Source organism: Dipteris shenzhenensis, chromosome 22 (assembly GCF_047967505.1).
Source record: "Dipteris shenzhenensis isolate YYH24624 ecotype China chromosome 22, Dip_SZ_1.0, whole genome shotgun sequence".
Lineage (NCBI taxonomy): Eukaryota > Viridiplantae > Streptophyta > Polypodiopsida > Gleicheniales > Dipteridaceae > Dipteris > Dipteris shenzhenensis.
This window is the reverse complement of record NC_141617.1, coordinates 53,050,590-53,076,707: the sequence shown is the minus strand read 5'-3', so window position 1 is coordinate 53,076,707 and position 26,118 is coordinate 53,050,590. Positions and strand designations below refer to the sequence as shown.

Here is a 26,118-nt window from a genome sequence, read left to right as displayed (position 1 = left end):
CAGCAAGAGCAATAGCTTGCATCTGCTAGGCGGACCTCGTCACCTCTAACAAAGCCCAACGACTGTAAGCAACTAAAGAGATTCTTCACCATAAAACTCCAAAGGGAATAATTGGTGTCCTCTAGTTTATCCTCGTTGGCCAAAACCCCAAAATACATCTCTCAACAGATTCCTACCGAACTCAGCAAATTTCATTGAATCTTACCTGCAAAAATCAGTCCAAACTGCCAAAACCTCCAAATGACTAAATTTGAGGCAAAAGCCCCGAATACCTCACTCGAACCCGAGTGGAAAAGTGACAGCACCTGTCAAATCCTGCGAGCAAACAGATTTGAAGCTAAAGCCCCAAATTTCTCACTCCAAACCGAGTGGCACAATCCAAATCTTCTCAATCTAGCTGTGTAGACTTTTACAAGCTCTTCGACACCGGTACTAGGTGTAGATTTGCAATGGCTGCAGTTTCGCAGTAGGTTCTGCATATAGAACAGATATAATGCAACACAATACGACAGGTCTGATGAAACAGGTATGGCACTATGAACAGAAGCAGGTCACACCTGTTTGGCTGATTAGGTACAGGTATACGATAGAACATGTGTGCTGATGCAGAAGTTGTACGACAGGTCTTGCCAGGTGTTGTATCGTGATTTGTGACTATTTAACAGACACAAGCTGAGGCAATGGCACTATGTTTGGTTGGTTGCTTAGTAATCTGAGGCAGCTTGTTTGCCGCTCACTGCTCTGAAGCTAATAACTGGAGCAGTGAACTTGACTTGAACCAGCTAATTGACCTGAAGCGTCGGATTGACTTAAAGTGGCTAGCTAAATGGAAGTGACAAACTGAAGCATGCTTCTGATGACGGACATACCAGCTAGGACAGCTTCATGTGGATTTGAAGCTCACAAAAATTCTGTCTAAATAGACTCGTAAAGGTGGCTTCAGCACGAACTAAGAAATGACTTGATTCAAAGTGAGGAATAGTCTGGCAATGCCTGTTCTGAGCAATGCGACCAAAGCGAACTACGACTAGAAAGCACGAAGTGTGGGAACACCAGCTTTGATACCAAATGATGGGGTGAGGGCACAAAACACAATGCAAAGAGAGTAAAATGTAAGAATCCACAAACTGGAGAGAGCAATGATACGAGTGTATAGCAGTAGTAAACTTTTTTTGTTGACATATACATGAGAATGTCTCTTTTGGAGACCAAATTGTTTACAGATCTAGATACATGATAATGTCTTTTATGGAGACCAATTTTGTTTATCAATATGAGTTTTGTTTAGTGCAAATAGTTTCTACTTTTATCTTTATTTTCTATTATTGAGCTGGATGACATGTATAATATAAGATAGTTGTAGTCAATATATTTTGTAATACATGAAGAGAGAGTTTTAGTAAATTGAACTTGAGTTTTAAGTACTAAATTGTACTTGCATTTATCCATCCTTAGAAACAATGGTGGACTCTTTTGAAAACGTAGAAGAGTAAAATGTAAGTATTTATTATTCGGTTTTGTGTTTGTGTTTGTATTTGTTTTATTGTTTGTGTTTGTGTTTGTCATTTAAGTTCCAGCTCCTCAAGTTCAAGAGCTTGATGGCAAAGGCTTGCTCTTCTATTATTTTCCTTAGTGCATCATTCTCTTTCCTCATGGCATCAAAGGAATATCCCCCTGGCTGTCCATTTTGTCCATGCATACTATGAGACATTCCACCAACTTTGCACTGATATCCCTAACTGCATTGAGTTTTTCATCTGATGCATCCTGTGGCCAGAAAAGAGTACTTCCCAAATGTAAAATGACAATGCACTGACAAATATACCTTGCTGTTTTTTAAACATAAAAAGATCAGCATTCCACGGGAAAACTCCACTGGTCCCATTGAGTTGTCCCCCCAATTGAATCGTTATGGAATGTCGAGAAAGCCCTTGTGATTTCCTCATAAAACCCCCTTGTTGAATCCCATTTTTTCCCCCCGTCCATTCCATTGAAGCTTCTTAGGGGGGGGACTAAGAGGGAGTGACGTAGGTGATGCTGTAGGGGAGGCAGGGAGAGTCAATGTGAGGCTAGGGGAGTGTTTTGGCCTGATGGATTCCCGTCAGGTGGGATTGCTGCTAGCCGGATTGGGCTCCTTTTCCTGCATCACAGATTGCCAAGAGGCAACCTCTGTGCAAGCCCTACCGTCCAAGGAAGAACTTCTTTGCAATGCTCCTCAAGTCCAGAAAAAGTCTGAGCAATGTTGATAGCAGCTCCTAATACTGTACATGTATATATGGTGTATTGCACGCCTGCATTGATTTATCTTGGACATGTCTTTTAAAGCCTGTGTATGGCTGAATGGATGGGAAGCAATCTGCACTTACAACAGACCACCTGATTGGATCATAGATAAGGGGAGTAGTCTTTATGCACTAACAGTTGAAAGAGAGAGAAGGGAGGAAGGGAGAGGAAGAGGAGAAAGTCCTGGAGAAATAGGGTCAATGCCCCACCTGCAAGCCCCCAAATGAGGAGAGCTCATAGAATCAGTAAAGGGAGAGACTGAGGCTGCCACTACTTGGGGTGGATGGCAGACTGGTCGGCCTGTCGGCCATTCCAGGGCCATCAGCCCTGTAAATAGGGCCCATTGCAGAGGTCCTTGTATTCCAGAAGTTCCCACCTGCATGTCACAATTCTGCATGAGGAGGAGCAGGAGATGAAAGGATCTATACCAACAGCTCTTGCACGGCAGAAGTCACAGGCATCTACAGCACACCTTGATGCAAACCTACATGATGTAGGAGAGCATAAGGTAGTGCATCGGAGGGAGCTTTATCTGCAGAGAACTTATGAGCAGCTTTTGCAGGATTGCTCAACCCTGCATAGCTACTGAAGCCTACATGGAGGCACGTGGCAGAACAGGGAGACTTTACCTGAAAGGGTGCAGCAAACAGAGCCACCTTTGGTACCTTACCTTGGCGACTGTTTGCTGAAGATGTTGGTGCGATTTTATTAGCAGTTTTTGAACTTATATCTACCATGATATATATTCTGTTTTGGCCATACATCTAAGTTATCTTCCAGATCTGAGTTTGCCTCTATTACGTTCCACTCATATGTCTTGCATCCTCCGCATAATTCTTCTGCTGCAGGACAGTTGGTCCAGGGGGAAGGGGGGTGGTGGTGTTTTCTGTGGGGCTGCTTTAAACTTGGACTGGATTTTGAAGACGAACAGGCAAACAGAAACCAGGAAACTAGACCGAAACAATTGAAACTGGAAGCAACAACGGAGACATATCCAAGGCCATGGTTGTTTAAGACACATGTTTCTTAAGACCCCCCCCCTCACTTAAAAACAAAACTCTAGTAACTTTTTTGAAAAGTACAAAATATATTAAAAAAGTACATTAAAAACAGGTTTCGTATACATTTCACATGGTGCTGTACTATCTGATATCATGGTACATAGTACGGATTGCATTTTACATTGAAGATTCAAGATTAACTTTAAAGCTTGAGCTTTGAAGTTTGGAGTATCGACATCCTGAATTCCGACAAAACTTAGCTATACATCCTGCTTTCTTGAAACCTATAATTTGGAAATAAATAATGTGACCAGATGGAAAAAAGCAAGACATGTGATTTTGTAACTGGAAAACTTGTAAATACAATCCACAATCCTGCAACTAAAAAGACAACATTACTCTCCCAAATCCTGTCAAGCTGTCCTTGAAAGGAAATTCCCCGGGTGAGCCCTTGCATCGCAGGTTTGATAAACTCACCTTCCTGAGTTGTCCCTTGCTAAACAGTTCTGGTCGCTGCAATGGTAACATGACCAGCTCACGCAATGCTTCCTTCACATTGTCTAGAGCTCCGATATGATCAAAACTCACACCAAGCTCATCGGGAGGGATCACCTCTGATAGTAAAATCTTTTCGAACTCATTGTCACAAACCACATCCTGTAAGATTTTCAAAACAGACAACTGAAAGATTATCCCTCCATGCATGTGGCCATATGGGTACAATCAATTCAGTTTTGTAGATGAACCCGATTCATTGCTTAGGTTCAGACTGAATCATGACTTGCACAGGGTCAAGTTTCTTAATAATATGTATTAGCTGAAAGTCGTTACTTTGAAGTTTGATCATTCACATGCTAATATGCTTCATTTTTAGGTATACAACAATACCTGCACTAAATTTAAGAATCAGTGATGCAGACAGTCCCATCAGTAGTCACCAGCAGAAAAACCGCACACATTTAATCTAGAAACTCGTGCCAAAGAAATAATAGCTGAGATTAAATACTCCACACAGAATCCCAGGGAAAGAAATGTTTCCAGGCATAATTAAAGATGAAGTGGAAGTGAGACCAATGCGCAATTATTCCTTAAACAAAAGCAGAAAAGGGCATAGAGATGGTCCATTTTGTGAGGAGAACAACAGAAGCCACCATTTGCAAACTACCATTATTTAAAATACCGAAATGGGTCCACCAGTTTAATTTCGTCAGAATTCATTGATGTAGAATGGCCCACCACCACCTTGTTATTGATTCAGAAAATTCAGAAAAGGTGTAGCTTCCTACATCTTTCTCAACAAGCAAATCCCCCAGAAGTGCATTCTGATCTCTCCTAAAACGCTTAGGCGGCTGGGTTACTCTGTGAATAACTAAACCCTTCATTCTCAATAATCACGTACCTGACAAAGCACACCTAGAAACCTCTCTACATGCTAAAGTGCAGACAAATGACACAACAGCTGATACATCAATCTGGGAAAACTTCAAGAAGGAGCATACTATAGTGTGTGCTTTAGATCCGTTCCATACATAAAGTGTGTTCCCCAATCCATAGTTGCAATGAAATGTGATTCAGAAAAATATTGAAACGTTTTCCAAATGTTTGGTACTTAAAAATGAGATTTTCCCCCCATATGATGCATTTTAAGTTCAAGATTTCTACCCTTAAAAGCTTTCATAATTTTTGTGTAGAACTGGATATATCAGTCTTCAGAAAATGCTCTTGGTTGCTTTCAACATTTAGGATTATGTTTTGGATGTTGCGTCTCAATCTTAAAAGTTATGCTGAGCCAGACTGAGCTCAATAAGTAAAAAGTAAAGTTTCAAGTACGTATCAGTTTCAACCTTCTACTTTGATGACTGAGCCACTGTCCAGACTACACATTCTTTTGAATTGGGCTGAATTGGCCATCATACTATTTTTGTCCATGTTTTTCAGTGTAGAAAGCTGCCATAAGTGTGCAGTTTAGAACCCATGTATATGTATTTTTTGAGTGGCTATATATTTGTTCATGTTTATCAAACCTGGAAAACGGTTGATTTCTATGCTTAGAAATTTAAAGGGCTACAGATACAGCAAGTATGCTTCCACCTACCATCCTTGAGGAAACAGAGCAAAATGCAAAAATCCCACACCCTGACAAGTCTCTTTGCTTTGTCCCTATTGATTGGGGAACAATTATCCACAAGCGCTGAGTTTGTAGTATCCCCAGCCAAATCTATGAAAAATATACCTATCCTGTGATAACTGTACTCCAATGCTGTATAATGTGTGGCAGGTTGTGAAGGAATATTTTGTGCATCAATCATTCACGAGCAGGTAAAGAGAAGGTCCAATCATATAACTTGGCATCTCAAAATAAAGACTGCCCTGAGTGAAGCCAAAGAGCACAACCCCAATTGATTGCAGTTTGTCAATGTGAGACCATATGACAGACTGAATGCCGTCTCCGCATCCTTTGTAATAAAGTAAATACTGCAATGCCTTGACGTTGGTAACGTCTGTGAAAGAAGAGCAATCTCTTAGGATCTGCCACAACCAATACTGGCCTCTTAATCTACCAAAACATAGCTTGATAATCTAGAAATCGTGGTAGCTCATCTGGCATCGATGTTCCTGCTGAAGTATCATAAATCTAATCAGATTTCAATGTGCTAGAAGAAATGAAATATTGTCTTCAGAGAACCAATTGATGGCCATGTCCTCTTTGCAGGACCCCATCAGGCTGAAAAGGGACCATCAACAAACCTTGCAATTGATAATATATAACATGACACCCGACCCCCCCCCTTTTAGTTTACTCTAGAGTTATATGTTTGTAATCTCTCTCTCTCTCTCCATTTTGATCGTGGCACGTGCTCTTGACCCGGTGTACGTCAGCCACCTGGCTTTTGAGCTTCCAGTACTACTTGGCAATAGGATGGACCTCGCACATGCATCAGACACTCTTATATCGATGATACAGGATGTTGCCGCCAGATCCTTTCCCACAACACGATCTGCACGTGTTCCAGATGGGAGGCAAAATCCCTGGTTTGATGATGAGTGCAGAGAGATGAGAGCCCACCTTACACGTGAGATAGCACTGGGACATTTGCCTTCACCAGAGGCACAACGGATCTCACGCCGAGTGACACGATGTAAGAAGCGGGCTTTCCTCATGCACTGGATGGATGAGGTGATCGGTTCCTTTCGCTCTCTCACCTATTGTAGAATATTATTTTTATCTCTCATCTTTGGGTTGGTGTTTGTATCCCCATGTTATTTCGGCCTAAGGTCTGATACTTCTTATGCTTTTACAATTGTCCCTTACATAATGGAAATGACTACTAGAAAGTTTGACATTACTGCAATGGATGTGAAGCTATGGAATCTGCATGCCAAGATTCTTGTAATAAAAATTCACCTACTTCAGGAATCAGGATCGAACAAGTACAATTTCGCATTCTGTATATCTGCTTCTCCTTGCAATCAAGGGTAGTATGTGGCATAGTTGGCTCACATCTCCAAATGTGGCAGTTGGAAGTGCATGTTGATTCAGATTCTACTACGGGATGGGGACTCTCATAAAAAAGGGAAGTCACCCATTCCCATCACAGATCCCGCAGTCTGGCACACATATGCTTGCTCTCTATATGATGTCCTAGGTCAGGCACCACCTGATATGTCCTCTATATGCCCAAACCCACCACATGTCATTTGTTTACTTCGCAAAGTGTACGAGCTGCCCTTCTTCGGCTTCATAACCGACGATCACCAGATCATGAGGGATTACGCACCAAGCATTTTGCGCATGGGCAAGAGATCCTGACCCTGATATTAGCACAACTGTTCAACCATGCCGTATGCCATGGCTTCCCACCTACCTCGAGCACCGCCATAGTACCGATACACAAGGCAGGTGATCCCATGGACACTGGGAATTACCGTACTCTTATGATTGGCCACTTTGGTTGAGAGGGAGATCAACCGCCACACACAAGGTCACGGACAGCGGGCACTTGAGCAGGCAAGATTTCGGAGACAGCACTCCACCCTGGATCACATTTTCACCTTGAGGGCTATTATTGAGGAGGCGAAGTCTAGGCATCAAAAAGTCTACACTTGCTTCGTAGATTTTCGTAAGGCATTTGACACTGTCCCACGCTCTCAGGAGGTTAGAGTAGCTAGAGCTCCCAAATATCATGATTTGGGAGGTCATGAGTCTATATGAGTCTGTCAGAGGGAGGATACGCGCCCCAGGAGGCTTATTAGATTGGATTGAGAGCATCATCGGAGTAAAGCAAGGCTGCCCCCTATCACCAAATCTCTTCTGGCTCTATATCGACAAGATCACTTCTTTTGTCGATCGACTAGGCGGAGAGGGTTTGCTCCTAGCTGACCTGATGGTGCAAATACTGATGTATGCCGATGACATAGTCCTCATATCATCCTCAGCAGAGGGCCTGCAGAAACACCTAGAGGCTCTGGAGATGTTGAGAGACTTGACGGTTAACCTTGGGAAGACCAAGGTTATGATCTTCAACACCTCGCAAGCAATGTCCCATCACCATAGTTTCACATACCGTGGTGAGCCTGTGGAGATAATGCAGTCCTACACATATTTGGGGATAGTGTTCATTGGACCAAGTTTTACGATGATCCATGCAAGTACGGCACGATTCACAGGAGGATGGGGTGCTCTAGCCCGACTAGAAAGGCGATGCTTCCACGCACACTTCTAGGACCCCCCGACGAAGGGCAGGCTCTTTGACATGCTCGTGAGACCGACTACCATGTATGCAGCACCTTTTTGGGGGAGAGATATTTCAGCGACGGAGTGGAAGAGATTTGAGAGACTACAGGTGACCATGGGATCCAAGATGATTCGCAATAAACCCTCAATCCCTCATCAGATTATATAGGCAGAGTTTGCCATGACCCCTCTCCAAGTTGATGCCATCTTTTAAACAGTGACGTTCCTCCACGGAGTTTGGTCCTTACCCCTCTGGAGACTACCGAGGTTAGCATTAGAGTCCTCCACACGACTAGCAGAGAGTGGTGTTGATACGGCATGGTACGCACAAATATCCACATGGTTTGGTAGTCACGGCATTCAAATGGACAGACGTCCCCCCTTTCAGTACAGTCTGGATGCACCACCCGAGATGATCCCACGAGATCAGATCAACCGTATCATACGGTTGGACCTCCTCCACCTCAATACATCTAGGGCTTGGGGGTGAAAGGAGCTCTCCACCAAGATCCAGTTCTACCATGATCACTTCTGAGGATCTCAAAGCACAGTCTTGTCATCAGACCTTTGTAACTTGAGGACAGGAGAGTTTCACATGCACTGAGGATCGCCATTGGTCAGTTACGAGTCTCATCACATCAGCTACGAATTGAGGAAGGGAGAGCTGCAGGCATACCCAAAGAGCAAAGGACCTGCACACTATGCCAGATGGGGGAGAGGAGATTGAGACGAAGGAGCATTTTCTATGTGTTTGCCCAGTCTACTATGAGATCCGAGGACAGTATCACTGCCTCTTTCAAGAGGGGCATGGCTTTGGCCCACTCACACGGCTGATACATTTTCACGATCAGGTCTATGTTGGGCTCTACCTGCTTGAGATGCGCCGACAGAGACACACTGAAGTGACAAGCCAGAGAGCAGCATGGACTGATGCCACAGGTCACCATCGACAGGTCACAGACTTTTGTTACAGACTTCTACGCATCTGAGTCAGCTGCCAGTGTAGCTGAGGGAGAGGAGCTTGATGAGATGAGAGCATCTTGGATCAGTAGTAGGAGTGTCCACCACGATGCGCCCAGATGAGGGACACACACTCAACATGCGACACAGAGAGAGCCCAGAGTACGCACAATCGAGGTCCGGTCTATCTCATTCCTTCTTAGAGGTGACCGCCAGAGACGAGGCATCACCCTTGGCGTAGCCCACCGGATCCAAAGATCGAGGAGACCATGTCCTCGCCCACATCGCCAGACAGCTCGACAGACACAGATACGAGAGCTTTCTCACATCTCATCAGAGTGCTACCAGGTTACCTGGATATATGGAACCTGAGCATGTACTAGGAGTGCTAGCCCTGAGCGCCTGGCATGCTTCTGTTACTTTGCTACTCTAGTATTTCAATCACTAACTGAGCATGTTAGCATTTTAGCTTTTGCTTTCAGTTTTCAGTTGTCAGTTTTCAGTTCTCAGCAAGACAGCTGGGAGTGCTGTCTGGAAAGCACCATATGATTTTGGGCACTTGTTTGGCCTTATACAAGATGATTTTCTTTGGTAAAGCCTGGTAGGCTTCAGATCCATTTAATCATTGATTCTTGTAGGCATTTGAAGATGCTTTTTGAAGCAACACGGTTTTTCAGATCTAGACAAACATGCTTCCAAAATTGTGACTTTGTGCTTTCTAACCTGGACTGATTTGGTTCTGAATTGTGTGATTGTGGTAGAAATGGTTCGTTTTCCACTTTCTTCAGGTCTCCCAAACTGAAACGTCTTTTTTTTTAAGATTTTAGATGCAAACAGAGATTTTTTGAACAATTCTCTTTCAGAGACTATCCTAGAGTTATTCCAGAGTGTTTTTTAATGAAATTCTGAATTTTAGGCTGAGAATCTTTTATGAATATATCAGTTGTATGCTGAATTGAGCTAGGCTGCAAGCAAAGATCTTGGTTTAACCCTATAATTGTATCGCTTGTATTCTTCGGAATAAAGTCAGAAGTACGTCAGGCTTGATCACAAAATAACAGTGGGGAATGTGGCATCATCAGACCCAATCTGATGTTGATAGTGCTATGGTGTCTCTCTCCAATCTAAAATCTTATGTTTGATAACTATCTAACTGGATTTGTGTTGATAACATGAATTGTTCATTTGAATTTGCAAGGTTCTGTAGATTGCTAAGTGTAAGTGTGAATTTAATTCAAATGAAATTTTGAATTCAATTTGGAAATTGAGCGATGCTACACACTCGACATAAAGTAACCGATGCATTCTTAAATTTAGACCAATCCAAATTCAGAGACATAGGGATGATTAAGGATTCAAGAACAAAAAGTTGTCCTAGACACCCCATAGACCCTAAGCATATCGCACTGATATAGTTGACTGGTAAAACAGTTTCTTGCCCAGGAGAGGACACGGGTTGGATTGCCATTGTACTCACTAAGAATCACTCACAACTGGAATCAGACAAATAGTTCAAAACGTATTAGTGTTCTAAAAGGAGAGGGTTGATACCTTGGACTTTGCGTATGACACATGCCAATAATAATCGCATGACATGGCGCACATAACATATGGCAAGGCATGACAAGTGGCATAGAGCAGGTCACACTTGTTAGCACATGACACATGGCACTACTCAGCATATATCACACTGCATGACACATGGCAGCCCCCCACATGACAGTGGCACTACTCTCCCATAAAACATGGCAGGATTGTCATATACTTCGCCACACTTTTCCTTGCACCTGATGTGTGGCATTACACTTGTCATCTCTCATCACATATCTTCTCACATGTCACCTTCAACTACATATTCCTTCAAAAGAATTTGGCTTCACATTTCACCAGTTTTCTTCCAAACATGATCAATATTTCTATTAGAAGGGTCTTAGCACTCCCCAGGTGCGCTTAACTAAGTAGTTCTGATGAGGTCCCGCGCCCCACTTCACTGTTCATTTCATCATTTCAGCTACTAGACCAAGGATGCCATGCACTCTTTAGCTTGCTCGATGTTTGATGCTCTTTATTTGTGACCAATGCCTATAGCAGAGAAAATTGATAGTTTTCCCCTTTTATCTTCTGTAGCCCTCCTATGAAAGTTCTCATGACCTCCCACTTCGCCTTGCCAAACTGGAATTTCTTGCATGCAGATTTTCTCAGGAAGAACCTCTTTTTCTCCTTCTTATCCTTGTCTTTTTATATCTTTTGTAATCTGTGTCTGGCTCTTTTGTGTTCTTCATCATACCATGCTTTACATAGTCGGAGGTCATGACATCCACAACTGCTAAGCAAATGCTTTTCCATATGCAGTGACTGTCCTATATTCCCTTCGATTAGGGATTTCTGCCTTCTACTGTTCGTGATACTTGTGTGGATGCCGTACAGGCCTTGAGGTTCCCTGCTATAAAGACTGCCTCCTTTTTTTTTCATAAGGTGTTGACTAGGTGGGGAGGTGGATTTCTTCATGTACAAGGAAATTAGGACGAGGAAAATAAATATACAAGGCATGTCTAATGTCCCTGCATGGTTTCCAGCCACTTGAACTGGCTGTTGTTGTCTTTCCTTATCATGTAACACGTTTCTCAAGTTCCTTGCCTTGTGGGCGATGAAATTTCCCCATCGCCTTATCCTCTTACTCTCCTTTTATTTTAAGTATACTGAATCCATTAAAACCTGGAGATACTCTCTCTTCATACTCCCATGTCTCCACATGTATAAAGATAAGAAGGATTTTAGAGCAAGGTCTAGGCCAGTCAATCTACATTTCCGGCATGATCCTGAGCAGATAGATTCTAGAGAGAACCCTATTGGAAAACTTTCCTCAGATGTCAGAAATTCAATCTTATACTGGCCTTGAAAGCTTGAAAACAGTCACACCTTGATCAATAAACAAAACAACATCAATAACCGCTACTGAGGTAAGAATGAAGACCCATCATCTGTCTTCAGCAAAGTCAGAAGAAAGGAGATGAAAAGATACAAACAAAGGGGAAAGCCACAACCTGCCATGCAAAAAGTAGAAAGAAATCTTCCTAAATATAAATGGCACAGTATCCACCACGATATCAAAAACAGCTTAAACAGTATAAGGCAGAGAATTCTGAAATATAGAGAAGTAAACACACATGAACAAACATGGTTTGAACCTTTAATATTTCACCAAAGAATCTTTGCAGCCTTACCTTCAAAGTCTTTTTTCCAACAGAAGAAGTACGCTGCACTGACATGAGCTCCTGCAGACTCTCTTGCAGGCTGCATAAAAATGCACAAACCAAAACTAATTATCTATTCCACCATCTCTTTGTCCATAAGCTGACCCCATGTATCATAAATCTTCCTCATGTCTTAATAGGGCAATTAAGGAGTAAGCATCTACTACCTATCTGCACTGATCACAAGCTTCCCCTTCACAAATGTCGATTCCGCATTCTTTTGCAACTCTCGACTTATGGCCCAGCCAACAACTTTCTCTGACACTGTATCAGCAAATGCAGCGTTTACAATCTGCTTAAGAAGAAAGATCAACGAGTCTAAAGGAGCAAGCTTTTGCCATCATTTCTACATCAAATGATTAAAGTGTATTGAGAATGAGTTTGTCGTGAGTCACGTCCAGGGAAGCATATAATAGTTCACTTTACTGCACCACAACTACAGAATGGACTCACATCAAGAAAAGAAATATAATAATCAAGGCCTCCTACAAGAGCAAGGAATCAACATAGAAACGACCTGAACATTCATGCTGAGCTGCCCATTTTTCACATCCAAAGTGAGCTTGTGGTAGATCACATAAAGGGATGCATACAATAATTCAAATCACCTTACAGATGCTTCAGAATGAATTGTAATAAGTATAATCAATGGTGGCCAGATAACAATCAAAGACCTCACATAAAAGAGAGGATGTCACAGAAAAGGCTGCCCAAGCCCACTCTGTTCCAAGCCAACAACTGCCCTTTGTCTCAGAGATCTCACCCCCCCCCCCCACCACCACCACTGCTTTGCATAAATCACCAGACCTCCATACGTGGTCCAGGTTATGGCGAAAGAGAACGAAAAGAAAAAGACCAATATATGCCAGGGCAAAGCACAAGAAAGAGAGAGAAGGAGAAAGGGAATCCCCATTGGAATTAACGAGGAGCAAATTCAAAACTAGAAGCGAGAATCAGATTGACGGTGATGCCTTGTACAAGGATGGCACTCCTCAGACCCCCTTGAGATGACCCGAGATATTGATGCGACCCTCCTGTACCGGGACTCCATTGATGATATCTCCCTGCTCGCCTTAGCCCCCCTCTTTGTGTCCCCTACCTCTCATGCAATGCATTCTTCCCCCTCCCATCCCCATACCCTACCAGACTTCTTTGCCCATTGCTGCCAGACTTTCTCCAGCTCACCCTTCGCCCCCCAATCCTCTCCTCCTCTTTACGCATACCCACCATAGCAGCCCTTAATCTCCCCAGACCTCTTACGGCAACTTCACATGGAGATACACTGTCTCCAAGCTCAAGAGACCAAGCAACAGTAACAAATTGACATCCTCAGACGTGATGTCTTGACCATCAGACTAAGGCTACTGATCTTCAAAAGGACGTAGCGACCTTGGGGAGCAGTAGGACTGAAGGACTGCATTGCCACGATGTAGCTAAGCATCCAAAAAAGCTCCGAGTGGGTGGACATAGTGAAATGGAGGTTTGTCTGCAAAGGCAGTGGTTTTAGCCACCCTGCTTGAGCAGCAACAAAGAGCCAATATGGCTCTCAACATCAGAGTATGCAAGATCCCCCACACTCCCTCCACCATCACAGATATCACCAATTTTGTGGCCTCCATCTTGGAGGTATACAAGCATGGGATTGAGGGGCCTTGGCGTGTAGGGCCTGACCGCCATAGAGATGAGCCCCTAGTGATACCTTTCAAAGACAGCCAGGCTGAACTGGCAGCAATGTGCAAACACCACAACGCGAGACGGCTCGACAGATGCAAATACGATATATTTTCACAGCTCACCAAAGAGCCGTTACTGTGCCGGGCTTCGGTTTCTGAGCCCCAACTATGAGGTCGACTTGATTCAGCTTGTACTTGACTGGTGTTTGACTGACTATGATTTTGGTTTTGCTAGCATAGATTAGTATTCAGAAAGGGCCCTAGTGCGTGCCCTTTGCTCCAGCCCCACTGAGGCATGTATGTGTCTACTTTCTTTTTGCGCACTTTGTCCAATAGACTCGTGAGGCCTCCCGCGGACATTAATACATCTTTTTTTCTTTCTTTCTCTATTACACACACTTTTTTTTGGGGTGAAGTCTATATTTCAAAAAACAGTCCCCAGAAAGGAACGTGCAACTACAATATCAAAAGATGGTATTATAGGACAAGTATGCAAGATAATTCAGATCTCAAGTACGGAAGCAATCAAAGAACGATTGCCGCAGAGACACATGGAAGAAATAAAACTTAGCTAAGAAGGAATCTGTAATCAGACCAAAAACCCTAAAACGAATCTGTAGTCGGCCCCAAAACCCTAAAAACGAATCACTTCTAGTAGAAACGCAGCATGCTCCTCAATTCGCTGCAGATAATCACCAAGATAGATTTCGAATTTCCAGATAAAAGGGGCGGAAAACAGCATCTAGCTTCATCTGACGGGGAGCAGTAGCAGATTTCTTCTCAAAAACAAAACAAACTGAGAGACTAGAAGAAAGAACAGAGAACACACGCACTAGGGTGGACCCCCTAGAAGGTCTTTATTGCAATAGAATAAAGTTCGTACAAGTAGCTTATAAAAGAGCATGAGGCTGAGTACAATACACTCTGTGTTCTTGAGGGCACAAGGCCTCCCTCATTATAGACTAGGCGACCAGCCTAAAAGTATTCGTGACAAAATCACCAAAGACTTTATGGTTTCTTTTTTTCTAGTCCAAAGTGCCGAATAGCGAACCCAAGTGAGAAAAAGATCATATCCCTGCCTAACAAGGTGGACACCAAATAACCAGAAGAGCTTGCAGAACGAAGTACTAGGAAAATGTGCCCGAAGAAGCTGCTGTAGTAAAATACGAAGCCGAGAGTCACAGGACAATGCTAGAAGAGATGGGCCATGAACTCTCTCGAGAACAATATGTCGACATGCCAAGATCCATCCATACGGAAGAACACAAAGCATAACACAGCACAAGAAAACCTATGGATGAAGAGGGAATTTGCAAGCCCAAAGTTGTTGCAATCTCTTTTGCCCCCATGATGCATTATGTGTCAAATATCAAATGCAACTCGCATAAGCTGCAGTGCCAAAATGTGAGCACGAGGGCATGTGTGCGCACGGTTAGAATATAGAACTGAACCAGCTAATTCAAAACAAGGACCTTTACACAATAACTTTCTTGATTCAGTAAACAAGGCTGCATGCACACGCGCACATATGCATGCACGCATGCCTACAAATACATGTGTGTGTGTGATTGTGCATGCGTGCGTGCGTGCGTGCCTCTGTGTGTGTGTGTGTGTGTGTGTGTGAGATATATGATGCCTGCCATGAGGGTGACATCCATGCTTCTTGCATAGAGCTTTTCTTTTTATGTTTCTGATCTTTGGGATACTCTCTATTTTGGAGACTTCCCATCTTGTAAATTTATGAGAATATAAATACACTGGATTTTACTAAAAAAAAAAAGTGTGTGTGTGTGAGAGAGAGGGAGAGAGAGAGATGGAACTCAACCAGAAACATACAAACAAGGGTTGAGAACTAACTGTCTTGATTTAGGACGTGAGTCTTTATCTCCACTCTGGGAAGATCATTGCAAATCACATTCGAAGCACCCATTACCTACAATGGAGCATCCCAAAAAGTGAACAGCTAAACATTCTTCCATTATATCTCGAAAATTTTGAGAATTCCACAAGAGACAATCAGAAGGACTTCTCTTGAAGCCACAAACCAATCTCAGCTGTTGCCGATTTGCCTCAGCTTTAAGTTTTTCTATGTCGTGCTCCAACTTCCGGTTCCAATCCAGTGACATGTTTTCTTCCTATCAACAAACAAGTTTGTAAATTTCCTTATCAATAACAACAGAGCCCTATTTAAATAACAATCTGCACATGATCATGAAAAAATAATGTGAAAAGAAGCAGACGCCCCTGAAAGGTTAATAAATTCGCACTAAAACATAAAACTTCATTTTCACCTGCGGCTGCTGCAAGTATATCCTTGTTGGAAAAAGTTTCACTAGCATTCTAGAAGCTTTTGAACCTTCCCCCTTATAGTCCTCCATTCGAGATAATATGCTATCCTGTGACCATTATGAACAAGAGCTCAACTATGGTTAAGCTTGGAAATCCAAGCTTCAACCTTACACTCTTTGAAATTAGGACAGATTTTCAACGTACCAAAAAGGAAAGATCCAACAGTGCACTAAGGTTATTGCCAGATTTTGAAGACGAAGAAGAACCAGAGCTCCCCTGAAAAGCTCAAACACGAGAAAATAAATTAATTTGATTATCTAACATTTCAACACAAAAAGCATCTCACGATAAATTACAGCCCAATATATAGAAAACTGGCACATCTGATGAGTCTGCATGCACACAGAGACCTCTCTCTCTCGCACAGTACTACACCAACACAGCTTCACTTACCAGGGTGAACCAGTAGAGATAGTTGCAGTCCTACACATGCTTGGGAGCAGTCTTCACATTACTAGTTTACACGATGGTAGATACAGCCATACCACAACTCACCCGTGGACAAGGAGCCTTGGCTTGACTAGAGAGGTGTTGTCAGGCGCACTTTCAGGACCCGCCGACGAAGGGTTGTCTTTTCAACACCCTAGTGAGGCCGACCGCAATGTATGCAGCACCTTTCTGGGGGAGCAACCTCTCAGCAACAGAGTGGAAGAGATTAGGGCGGCTACACGTGATTGAGGGTTCCAGGATGATCCGGAGTAAGCCCTCATTCCCACATCACATAGTACAAGCAGAGTTTGCCATGACACCTCTCCAAATCAATGCCATCTTCTAGAAAGTAACTTTCCTCCACAGAGTATGGGCCTTACCTCTTTGCAGACTACTAAGGCTAGCACTATAGTCTCCACACGACTAGCAGAGAGCGGAGCTAATACATGGCATGCACGCATATCCACATGGTTTGCCAGACACAGTGTCCAGATGGACCAGTTGCCCCCCCTTCCAGTACAACATGGACGCGCTGCCCGAGTTGATTCCTCGAGATGAGATTAACTAGACCTCCTCTAGCATGGACTTGGGGGGGGACCAGGAGTTCCCCACCAAGATCCAGTTTTATTGTAATCATAGCTGAGAGTATAAGAGGATGGATTCATCATCCGACCCCAATACCTCGAGGACAAAGAAGTATCACATACATTGAGGATTGCCATTGGGCAAATGCAGGTCTCGTCACCAAGTCCAGTTTTATCGTAATCATTTCCTAAGAGTATTGGACGATGGACTCCCCATCAGACCCCAGTACCTCGAGGACAGAGGAGTCTCACATGTATTGAGGATTGCCATTGGGCAAATGCGGGTCTCGTCACACATCAGCTGGGGATCGAGGCAGGGAAGCTGCAAGCATACCTCGAGAGTAGCAGATCTGCAGGTTATGTACACTTAAGACGGAAGAGACAGAGGAGCACTTCTTGTGTGTCTACTCAGCCTACTATGAGATCCGGGGATGCTATCACTGCCTCTTTCAGCAAGGGCATGGCTTTGGCACACACTCCCGCCTGATCCACTTCCATGATAAGGCATGCATTGGGCTCTAACTGATCAAGATAAGATGACACAGAGAGATGCCACTATGATAAATCAGACAGCAGCAGGCACTAACATCACCACACGAGGCTGAGGCAAACCAATCACAACGACATGTCACGAATTTCTATACCTTCGAGTCTGCTCCGAGCCCCGAAGGGGTGGAGGAGGAGATAGTAGACGTGCAAACAGCGTGGATCATCGAGGAGAGATGACATGGTTCCCAGCTCTCAATTTTGCTTTGATTTTGCTTGAGCTCTTGAGCTCATTAGACCAATATAGATTAGTACTCAGCAAGGGCCTTAGCGCGTCCTTTGCTCCAGCCCATTGAGGCTTGTATGATTTTTCCTTTTGTGTACTTTGTCCCATAGATCCACGAAGCCTCCCGTGGACGTTAATACATCTTTCTTTCTTTCTTTCTTTTCTCTCTCTCAGAGTCCAAGACATGGTTACCAATCAGGTCAAGTCGACGAGACAGAGGAAATCTCAGCAACAATGGACAATCAAATCAACAAAAGCAACATATATAGAGAAGTACAAGAGCAGGAAAAAAGGGCTGCTAATGCCCAAAGTCTACGCATTGGAGGACTACCTGTAGATTGGCATGAAGAGAGCCTGGCAGAGAAAATTGATAATGTTATAGCAGCAACTCCTCAGATTGAATGGCACCTAAAGGACATATCCATTGTTGCTCATATTACGTCACAAGCTAAAGTGGTTCTCCATGATAGGAGGGCAAGAAGCAAAGCCACAGAATTGAACAAAGTGAAGGACACGCGCAAAGAGGGAAAATGGGCTGTCTACAGAGATGGAAAATAACTTATCAAAGACTTTAAATCCAAACCCAACGACTCTCAGTCTTAAACTCATGTAATACAAGCCGATTATCTTACGTAGTATATTGTAGTTAATCTATAATAACTTTGGGAGTGGTGTATGCACTTCCAAGAGACCCTCAGTCTATAACTGATGTTTAGTGCTGTTTATCTTTTTCGTGTGTATTTTGTCCCATAGGCCCGTGAGCCCTCCTAAGGACATTAATCTCTCTCTCTCTCTCTCTCTCTCTCTCTCTCTCTCTCTCTCTCTCTCTCTCTCTCTATATGTATATATATATATATTATGTGTGTGTGCGCGCGCGCGTGCACGCGCGCGCCTCCGTCCATTCCGTTTTCCGTACAGCCCTTGTCCTCTTCTTTTCCCATCCCTCTGTTGTCTGTACACAGCCCGTTGCAGCCCGTGTCCACCTCCAGCCCCTCTATATCTACCTCGTCTGCCTTTGCTACAGCCTCTCCAGCCCCTCTTTTCTTTTCTTCCCCTGTTCCTTCTCTTTCTGAGAGTTCTCCTTCTCCTGCCCTTCACTATGTTCACAAGAAGAAAAGAGGCTCTCTGTCTTCGTTGATTTCTGAAGGGGTGAAGGCAACCAAGTTTGATTCTTCAGCCTTCCCCTCTTCCTCGCTTCAGAAAGATCTGCTTTGTCAACTGTGTGATGATTCAATGCTTTTGCCCTCCACTGCTGGACTTTCTTTACGCCGAGCTCTCCCCCCTTTGCTTCAAAGCATTCGCCAGGAACAACAGCTTGGTGTTTGTTTATTTATGGGGAGAGTCATGACAGTGTCCAATTTACAAGCCTGGTCTTCGGCTGCAATGGGTGCTGGCAAGATTACATCGTATGTTTTCGTGGGAAAAAGATTTTATTTTGCGCATTGTGCTTCTGTGGCCACTGTTTTCCACTTACTTACTTTAAGTGGAGTACATGGGGCAGGTCATTTTGCGGTTGCTATGCCTTGGAATCCTTTATTTGACCCAGCCCGATCACTCCTTAGCTTTTGTCCTGTTTGGATTACTCTCAAAGATTTGCCGGTTCCTCTTATTCAGCATGTGCCCTCTCTGGCAGCTTTGCTAGGCCGTGTTCTTTTCATTCCCAAGCAGGATTTTCTGGTCACAAGCAAAGATATACAGGTGTGTGTTCTTTGGGATATGGAGCATCTGATTCCTTCATGTTTGGAAGTGGATTTTGGACTGCCTCACCCCCTCCGGATTCCACTTCGTTTTGCCTCCTTTCCTAATGCCTATTATAAATGTCGACAATTGGGCCATTTTGCTAGAGTATGCCCTTCTCCATGCTCTTCAGCTTCAGCTCAGAAGCCTTCTGATCCTCCTGTTCCAGTTCCTCCTGCTCCTATCTCTTCTTCTACCATACAGGAAGTCAGGCATTTTGCTAAACCCTCTAAGCTTTGGAGAAGAGTTCAAGCAGACACGGCGGTTAAAGATTCCAATCCTTTTGTTATTTTGGCAGTTCTGGATCCTATTACTACAGTGCCAGATTCTCATGTTCCTTGTGATCCTGCTTTTGTTTCTATTTCCAAGAGCGAAGTTGCAATGTTGGATGCTTCCTCTCTGATGGAAAGTTCTGTTGTTATGCAAGATGTCATGGAATCCTCTTCTCTTCGGCAACTTCCTGCAGTAGAGGAAACTTTGGAATGTTTTTCAGCTCAGAATGCAAATGTTCAAGATGCAGATGTTCCCTTCTCCTTGGCGCTTCAACCTCCTTTGACTGAGAACTCTGCTACAGTACAGCCATCTTTATAGGGCCTTTCATCTCCAGTTGCAAATGTTTCCCTTTCTCTGGAGTCTTTTCATCCTTGGTTGAGACAGGTTTTTGATCATGTGGTTCAAAAGTTCCGGTTGCCAGCTTATATTAAGAAGAACCACAAGGGCAAAAAGCAACTTTGTTTTATTGATGGTGATGTCACTCCGTTACATGGTTTTCTGCAAGCTAATAATCTCACTTTAGAGGATATTTTACTCGATCCTCCTCCAAGTGGCTTGTAATCAGTTTTTTATATTTTCTCGCAGACTTATAAGGTTTCTCTCGGAAGCATACTTGTAATCTTTTAACTTTTGTACGTCATGGTGAGTTTTTTCCCTCTTTTTGAGGTTTCCCACACAGAAATATATGATTTCACTATATATATAAAAAGTATGTGTGTGTGTGCGCGCGCACGCGCAATCAAAGCTTTCACTTTAAAAAGAGAGTGTGTGTGTGTGTGTGCACGCGTGCCTGCCCAGCTTACTATGAGATCAAGGGACAATACCATTGCCTCTACAAGGAGGGGAGCGGCTTCAGCCCACTCTCACGACTGATCCAATTCCATGACTAGGTTTGCATCGGCCTCTATCTGCTTGAGATGCGCCAACACAGCAAGACTCTACTTGGAGAGATTAGAGAGCAACAGGAGGCGACTAGAACACACGAAATAGAGGCTGACAAGACACGGCGACACGTCACATACTTTTATGCATTTCCTTGGCATAATGTGGACACTCGATGTTTTCTTTCTAGACCACTCCATGCCCCACTTTCAATGGCAAAATTATGAGCTCAGGTGTGAAGAAGTGTGATATCACACCTTGCCTTGGATGGCATGGGAATGACAATGTGTGGCTGGTACGCCCGGATCTTCCTCTATAAGTTTCTCATATTGTTGGATTGATATGAGTGCAGTAGTACTTTAGTTTGCTATTCTTTGCATCCTCTTCCCATTTGAGCTTAAGTGCATCCAGAAAACATGACTCAATGTTCACAACTAGCATCTCCTTTGCTGGTAGGTCTAGTAGTTTCTCCACATTCCATCTCTTGAACCATTTTGCCCAACTAGAAGGGAGAATCTTGCTTTTGTTGGTCTTTTGTACTTGCAACTAACATTCCAAGTGCAATGTGGTAGACGATGCATCTCCATTCCCTTAATCTTAGTCACATATTTGTACACCCTCATGATGGACTCCATGTCAATCGGTCGCATGCCAGTTTCTAAAAGCATCACTGAGTAAGGGGTAGTTGCCTTGACGCTAAGTGCCGTCTCAAGGGCATTTTTTGCACTTCCTCAATGTCATTCCAGCAAGCTTGAAATATGCTTCCCCCTCAAACTTCCACTCCATAAAGCAAAACTTGGACCTCTAGAGCATTGAAATGTCTAGCCTTTGTCTGCCATCGTCGTAAGTTGCTTGAGTTGCATTTAGATTCAAACATGTTGTAGCTAGTCCATCCAACCTTTGGTCGATGTTCTATGCATGTACCCATCCATAATGTGCTCGCACATCAATACCCAAATATTTGAATGAGCTCACTATTTCAATGATTTCACTCTTATATGTGAAGCGTTGGTAGACCTTAGGTTGATTGGTTTTGACCACCATGATCTTTTTTTTTGCCACATTGACTGACAAACCATTTGTTTCACAGAAGTCTTCAACAACATGTAGGAGGCGTTGGAGGGTATGACCTCTTGTGCAAAGAGCACGACATCATCGGCATATAATAACAACATGATAAGATGCTTCCCCAAAATTGGTCCTGCAAGATTTTCATCCATTGCCACCCGCATAATTCTCTCTTCTAAATGATCTATCCATAGGCCAAATAGTGTTGGTGAAATGCATATGTTCACAGAGGTGTGCCACCACAATCTGATATTCCTTGGGTATGCCAAGTTGTACTATGCACTCCCGTAAACCCTTCCTTGGAAAAGTATCAAAGGCTTTTTTAAAGTCCACAAAGCAACAATATAATGTGTGTCCCAAAGTATAAAGTACAAAGTACACAAAAAGGAAAAACTCATACAAGCCTCAATGGGCTGTGGAAAAGGGTGCGTTAGGCCCCTTGCTGAGTGCTAAACTGATTTACGAAGCTCAATAGCTCGAGCCAAATCAAGTATAAATAAGATACTAACTGAAACTAATTGAAGTAGGTTGGGACGTGGGACTTAGAAACTGAAGCCCAACAATGTAGTGGCTCGTCTGCGAGTGGTGAAAATATCTCAGATCTGTCTGTCAGACTGTCTCACGCTATGGTGGCAGGGGAGGGTGTGGTCTCCTCTTCTCTGAACCCATTGGACTATGTTCAGAGCGACCCCTCGTCTCGGGCGGTCCCCCCTGAGGAAAGCTGTGATAGGCCGGACCTCAATAAAGTGTGCTCTAGTCACTCTCCGTGCCGCATGTGGTCTCTGCGTCCCTCTCTCTGTGATCCAAGCTGCCTGCATATCAGCTAGCTCCTCCTCCACTCTGCTATGTCTCAAAGGTCAAGAAATTGAGGACGAATAACACTTCACATTCATATGTCCAGTCTATGCTGATATGCCAACATTAGAATGTACTTTCCATCATTGATCACCCAATGTACCAATCTATACCAACTCCTTGAGGTCATCCATAGTAATCCTCGTATCCTAGGCACCTTTTTATGCCTCTTATTTGAGCATAGAACAAAACTCATGACAAAAACGCATGAGTAAACCCTCTGGTCCCTCAGAGGAGACTGCTATGTAATGCTCTTGCCAAGTCCCATAGGTCATGTCTCACTGGCCTCCCGAGGACGTTAATACAATCATCATCATCTCTCTCTCTCTCCATCCATCTATCTATATATACACACTATTTGTGAAATCCATTTGTCATTATATTACGAAGGACAGTCCCATGGAACGGGACAGCCAGTTACAAGCATCTGAAAATATCATTATATGACAAGAAGGAAGGATAATCTAGATCCTGCGCAGAGGAAGCACCAGTCCAAGTACAAGGTGGAAAGGTCTTCCTAATTGGGGCTGGTTTTTTCGGGGATTGCCAGCCTGCATTGGAAACTGCTTTCTTTGCTTTTGATTGAGTAGCAGTACGCATTGAGGGATAGCATTTCCAGTAGGAATTATTTTAGCCTTTCCTTTGTCCTGAATATCAAAGGCTGGCTGGTTGAATCTATTCATGGTCCTTGGAGAATCCTTATTTTGCACTAATGCAGAAATTGCCTCAAGGGGCATCTTATGCACAACTAATGGACATTGTGAAGCCATGTGCCCAAACTTCGACATTCAAAACATGCACCAGCAAAAAGGCCCCATTTTAGCTTGTAAAAAGCACTGCCCATCATAACACTGTTGACAGCAACATAATACGATTGGGAAGTGGGGAAACAATTGGAGTTCCCCTTCTGCCGAGGCGGGCACACAACCTTTTCCAATGAAGCATGGTCTCCTGTAGGTGAAAGTGGATAATGTATAAAGAGTTTCACCTTGTGGAAAACTCTACGCACTAAACTATTGTTAAGGCTCTCCGTTACAATATGTGCCCCTGTGGAAAGGCTAGATGCAAGCCAATTTATTCCATCATCGGCATTCTACAGTCTATCTTGAGGACATTTTCATTGATGTCAATAAAGAGGTCGCTTAATTACGGCACTACAATGATCATGTTTCCCTTTGCCATGGCTGAGCCCAGAGAAATTCGACATGATGTTTAGACTAGGCATGGATTTACACCTTGAATATGTATGTATGCATGCATACATAGATATATCTACACACACACCTTTTTTGTAAAAGAAACTTTTCTTTAAGAAAAATGTACATTCATAGCTTATATCTACACACACACACACACACACACACATGTGCATACGTGCATGCATGCACACGTGTGTGTGTGTGTGTGTGTGTGTGTGTGTGTGTGTGTGATGTTGGTGGAGGTAGTGATGGAGACCTCCTCCTCTGCCCTACCAGCCTCATCTTCCTCCCTGTTTCCGTCCGTGCAGTCACCCTCGACGTCCCTGCTACCTACCTTGCCTTCCGTACAGGTTCCATGCACCTTACAGCCCCCCGTACAGCTCCCATGCTCCCTGCACATCCCCGTACATCCTTTCATACAGCCTTCTCTGCAGCCGTCTACTCCGCCACTTTTTCCTTCGATGCCTGCCGTACGGCCATCCGTACAGGCTGTACGGTCATCTATGCAGCCTCCTTCCGTATCTGTGTTGCAGCCCTCGGTGGCTTTTGCTCCAGTCTCATCTTCCTCCTCCTTTCCTTCTACTCCGACACCTACTTCTTTTGTTTTCTCTGCCTCAGCGCCTCCTTCTGCCTCTGCTCCTCCTACTCGTGTTTTTCTTCGGCAGAAGCATGGTGGTTTATTCACCTCGCCTTCGATTAAATCGGCAAAGCTGGATGTTTCCGATGGCCCTTCTTCTTCCCTCCATCTGGATCTTCTTCGCCAATTGTGCTCTGCCTCTGTCACAAAAGTTCCTTCATCGGGTTCCCCGCTTGTTTGTTCCTTGGATTCTGCCCTTTTGGTCTCCGGTCTTCGACAGGCTCAGCAATTTGGAGTCTGCCTCTATTTTATGGGCAGGGTTTTATCTTCAGCTCAGCTTCGTCATTGGGCTGATGTTGCAGTGGGTCTGGATTGTATTTCTTCCTTTGTCTTTCTAGGCAAAGGATTTTACTATGCCCACTGCTCTTCAACTGAGGTGGTAGAGCGCCTTGTTAGTCGTGCTGGTGTTCCTGGAGCTGGCTTTTTTGCTTATGTGATGCCCTGGGATCCCTTATTTGATCCATCTACCTCTCTTCTAACCCACTGTCCGGTTTGGATTACCCTCAAAGCGCTGCCTACGCCTCTTCTTCAGCATCTTCCTACTCTTGCAACTTTTTTGGGTAGGCCTCTCCATGTTCCGAGACAGGATTTCTTGCAAGCTACCCGTGATGTTAGGCTCTGTATTTTATGGGATATGATGCAGCCCGTGCCATCTACTCTGGATCTGGATCTGGGATTTGCTCATCCAATGCGCATCAGGCTGCATTTTGCTTCTTTTCCTACAGCTTGTTATCGGTGTCGTCAGGTTGGTCATTTTGCACGTGCTTGCCCTTCTGCTTCCATGAACACTCCTCCTGCTCCTCCTTCAGCTGTGAAGATTACTCCTCCTCCTCCTCCTCCGGTGTCTGCTAAGGCTTTACTGGATAAGCCTTCTTTTACTGCTCCGAAGCATTACTAAAGGAAGGAAGAAAAATCACATGCCAATCTTTCATTTGCTGAAGAAGTTCAGGATCCGACTCATGTTGAGCATCATCAGCCTCCTCCTCCTTAGGATATGGATGTGCCCCTTGCAAAGGGGATCATACAGGATGTTGCACATGCTCCTTCTCAGGTTGATTCTCGGAGTGCACTTGGGTTCCCAAGGTTGTGTTGTCGAGGAATGATGGGTCAATTTCCAAGTCTTTCCTTTTTTTGTAGACTTTCTTGACAATAGCTTGCATTGAGTGCTTGGACTCTTGGAACATGTGCAAGAATGAATTGCAATGTCTCTTGCAGTTGCATGTGGCATAGTTCTCACCATACTTAACAAAGCACTCGTGCTTCTCATCCCATAGAATATAGGACGTCTTTGTTTTTTTCTTGCGAAGCAATGCCAGCTCTATGGGGCTAACCAGCTCGTCCACAAGTAAAGTATGCACAACCTCAACATTGTTGCTTAGGATGAAGAGTGCAGGAGTTCCAACCATGTCCTGACATTTGACTTGGAA

General features: G+C 43.9%; 1 protein-coding gene across 1 annotated transcript in view; it reads right to left on the bottom strand.

Annotated features, from left to right (window-relative positions):
- Positions 1 to 26,118, bottom strand: part of LOC147888282 (uncharacterized) — an 87,042-nt gene that overhangs the window by 22,691 nt on the left and 38,233 nt on the right. Inside the window, exons 12-18 of the mRNA XM_087393311.1 lie at positions 16,400 to 16,471; positions 16,198 to 16,302; positions 15,952 to 16,041; positions 15,764 to 15,839; positions 12,401 to 12,497; positions 12,204 to 12,273; positions 3,762 to 3,941 (exon numbers count right to left, since the gene is read on the bottom strand). Coding sequence (XP_087249437.1) covers positions 3,762 to 3,941; positions 12,204 to 12,273; positions 12,401 to 12,497; positions 15,764 to 15,839; positions 15,952 to 16,041; positions 16,198 to 16,302; positions 16,400 to 16,471 — 690 coding nt within the window. The remainder of the gene's footprint in view (positions 1 to 3,761; positions 3,942 to 12,203; positions 12,274 to 12,400; positions 12,498 to 15,763; positions 15,840 to 15,951; positions 16,042 to 16,197; positions 16,303 to 16,399; positions 16,472 to 26,118) is intronic.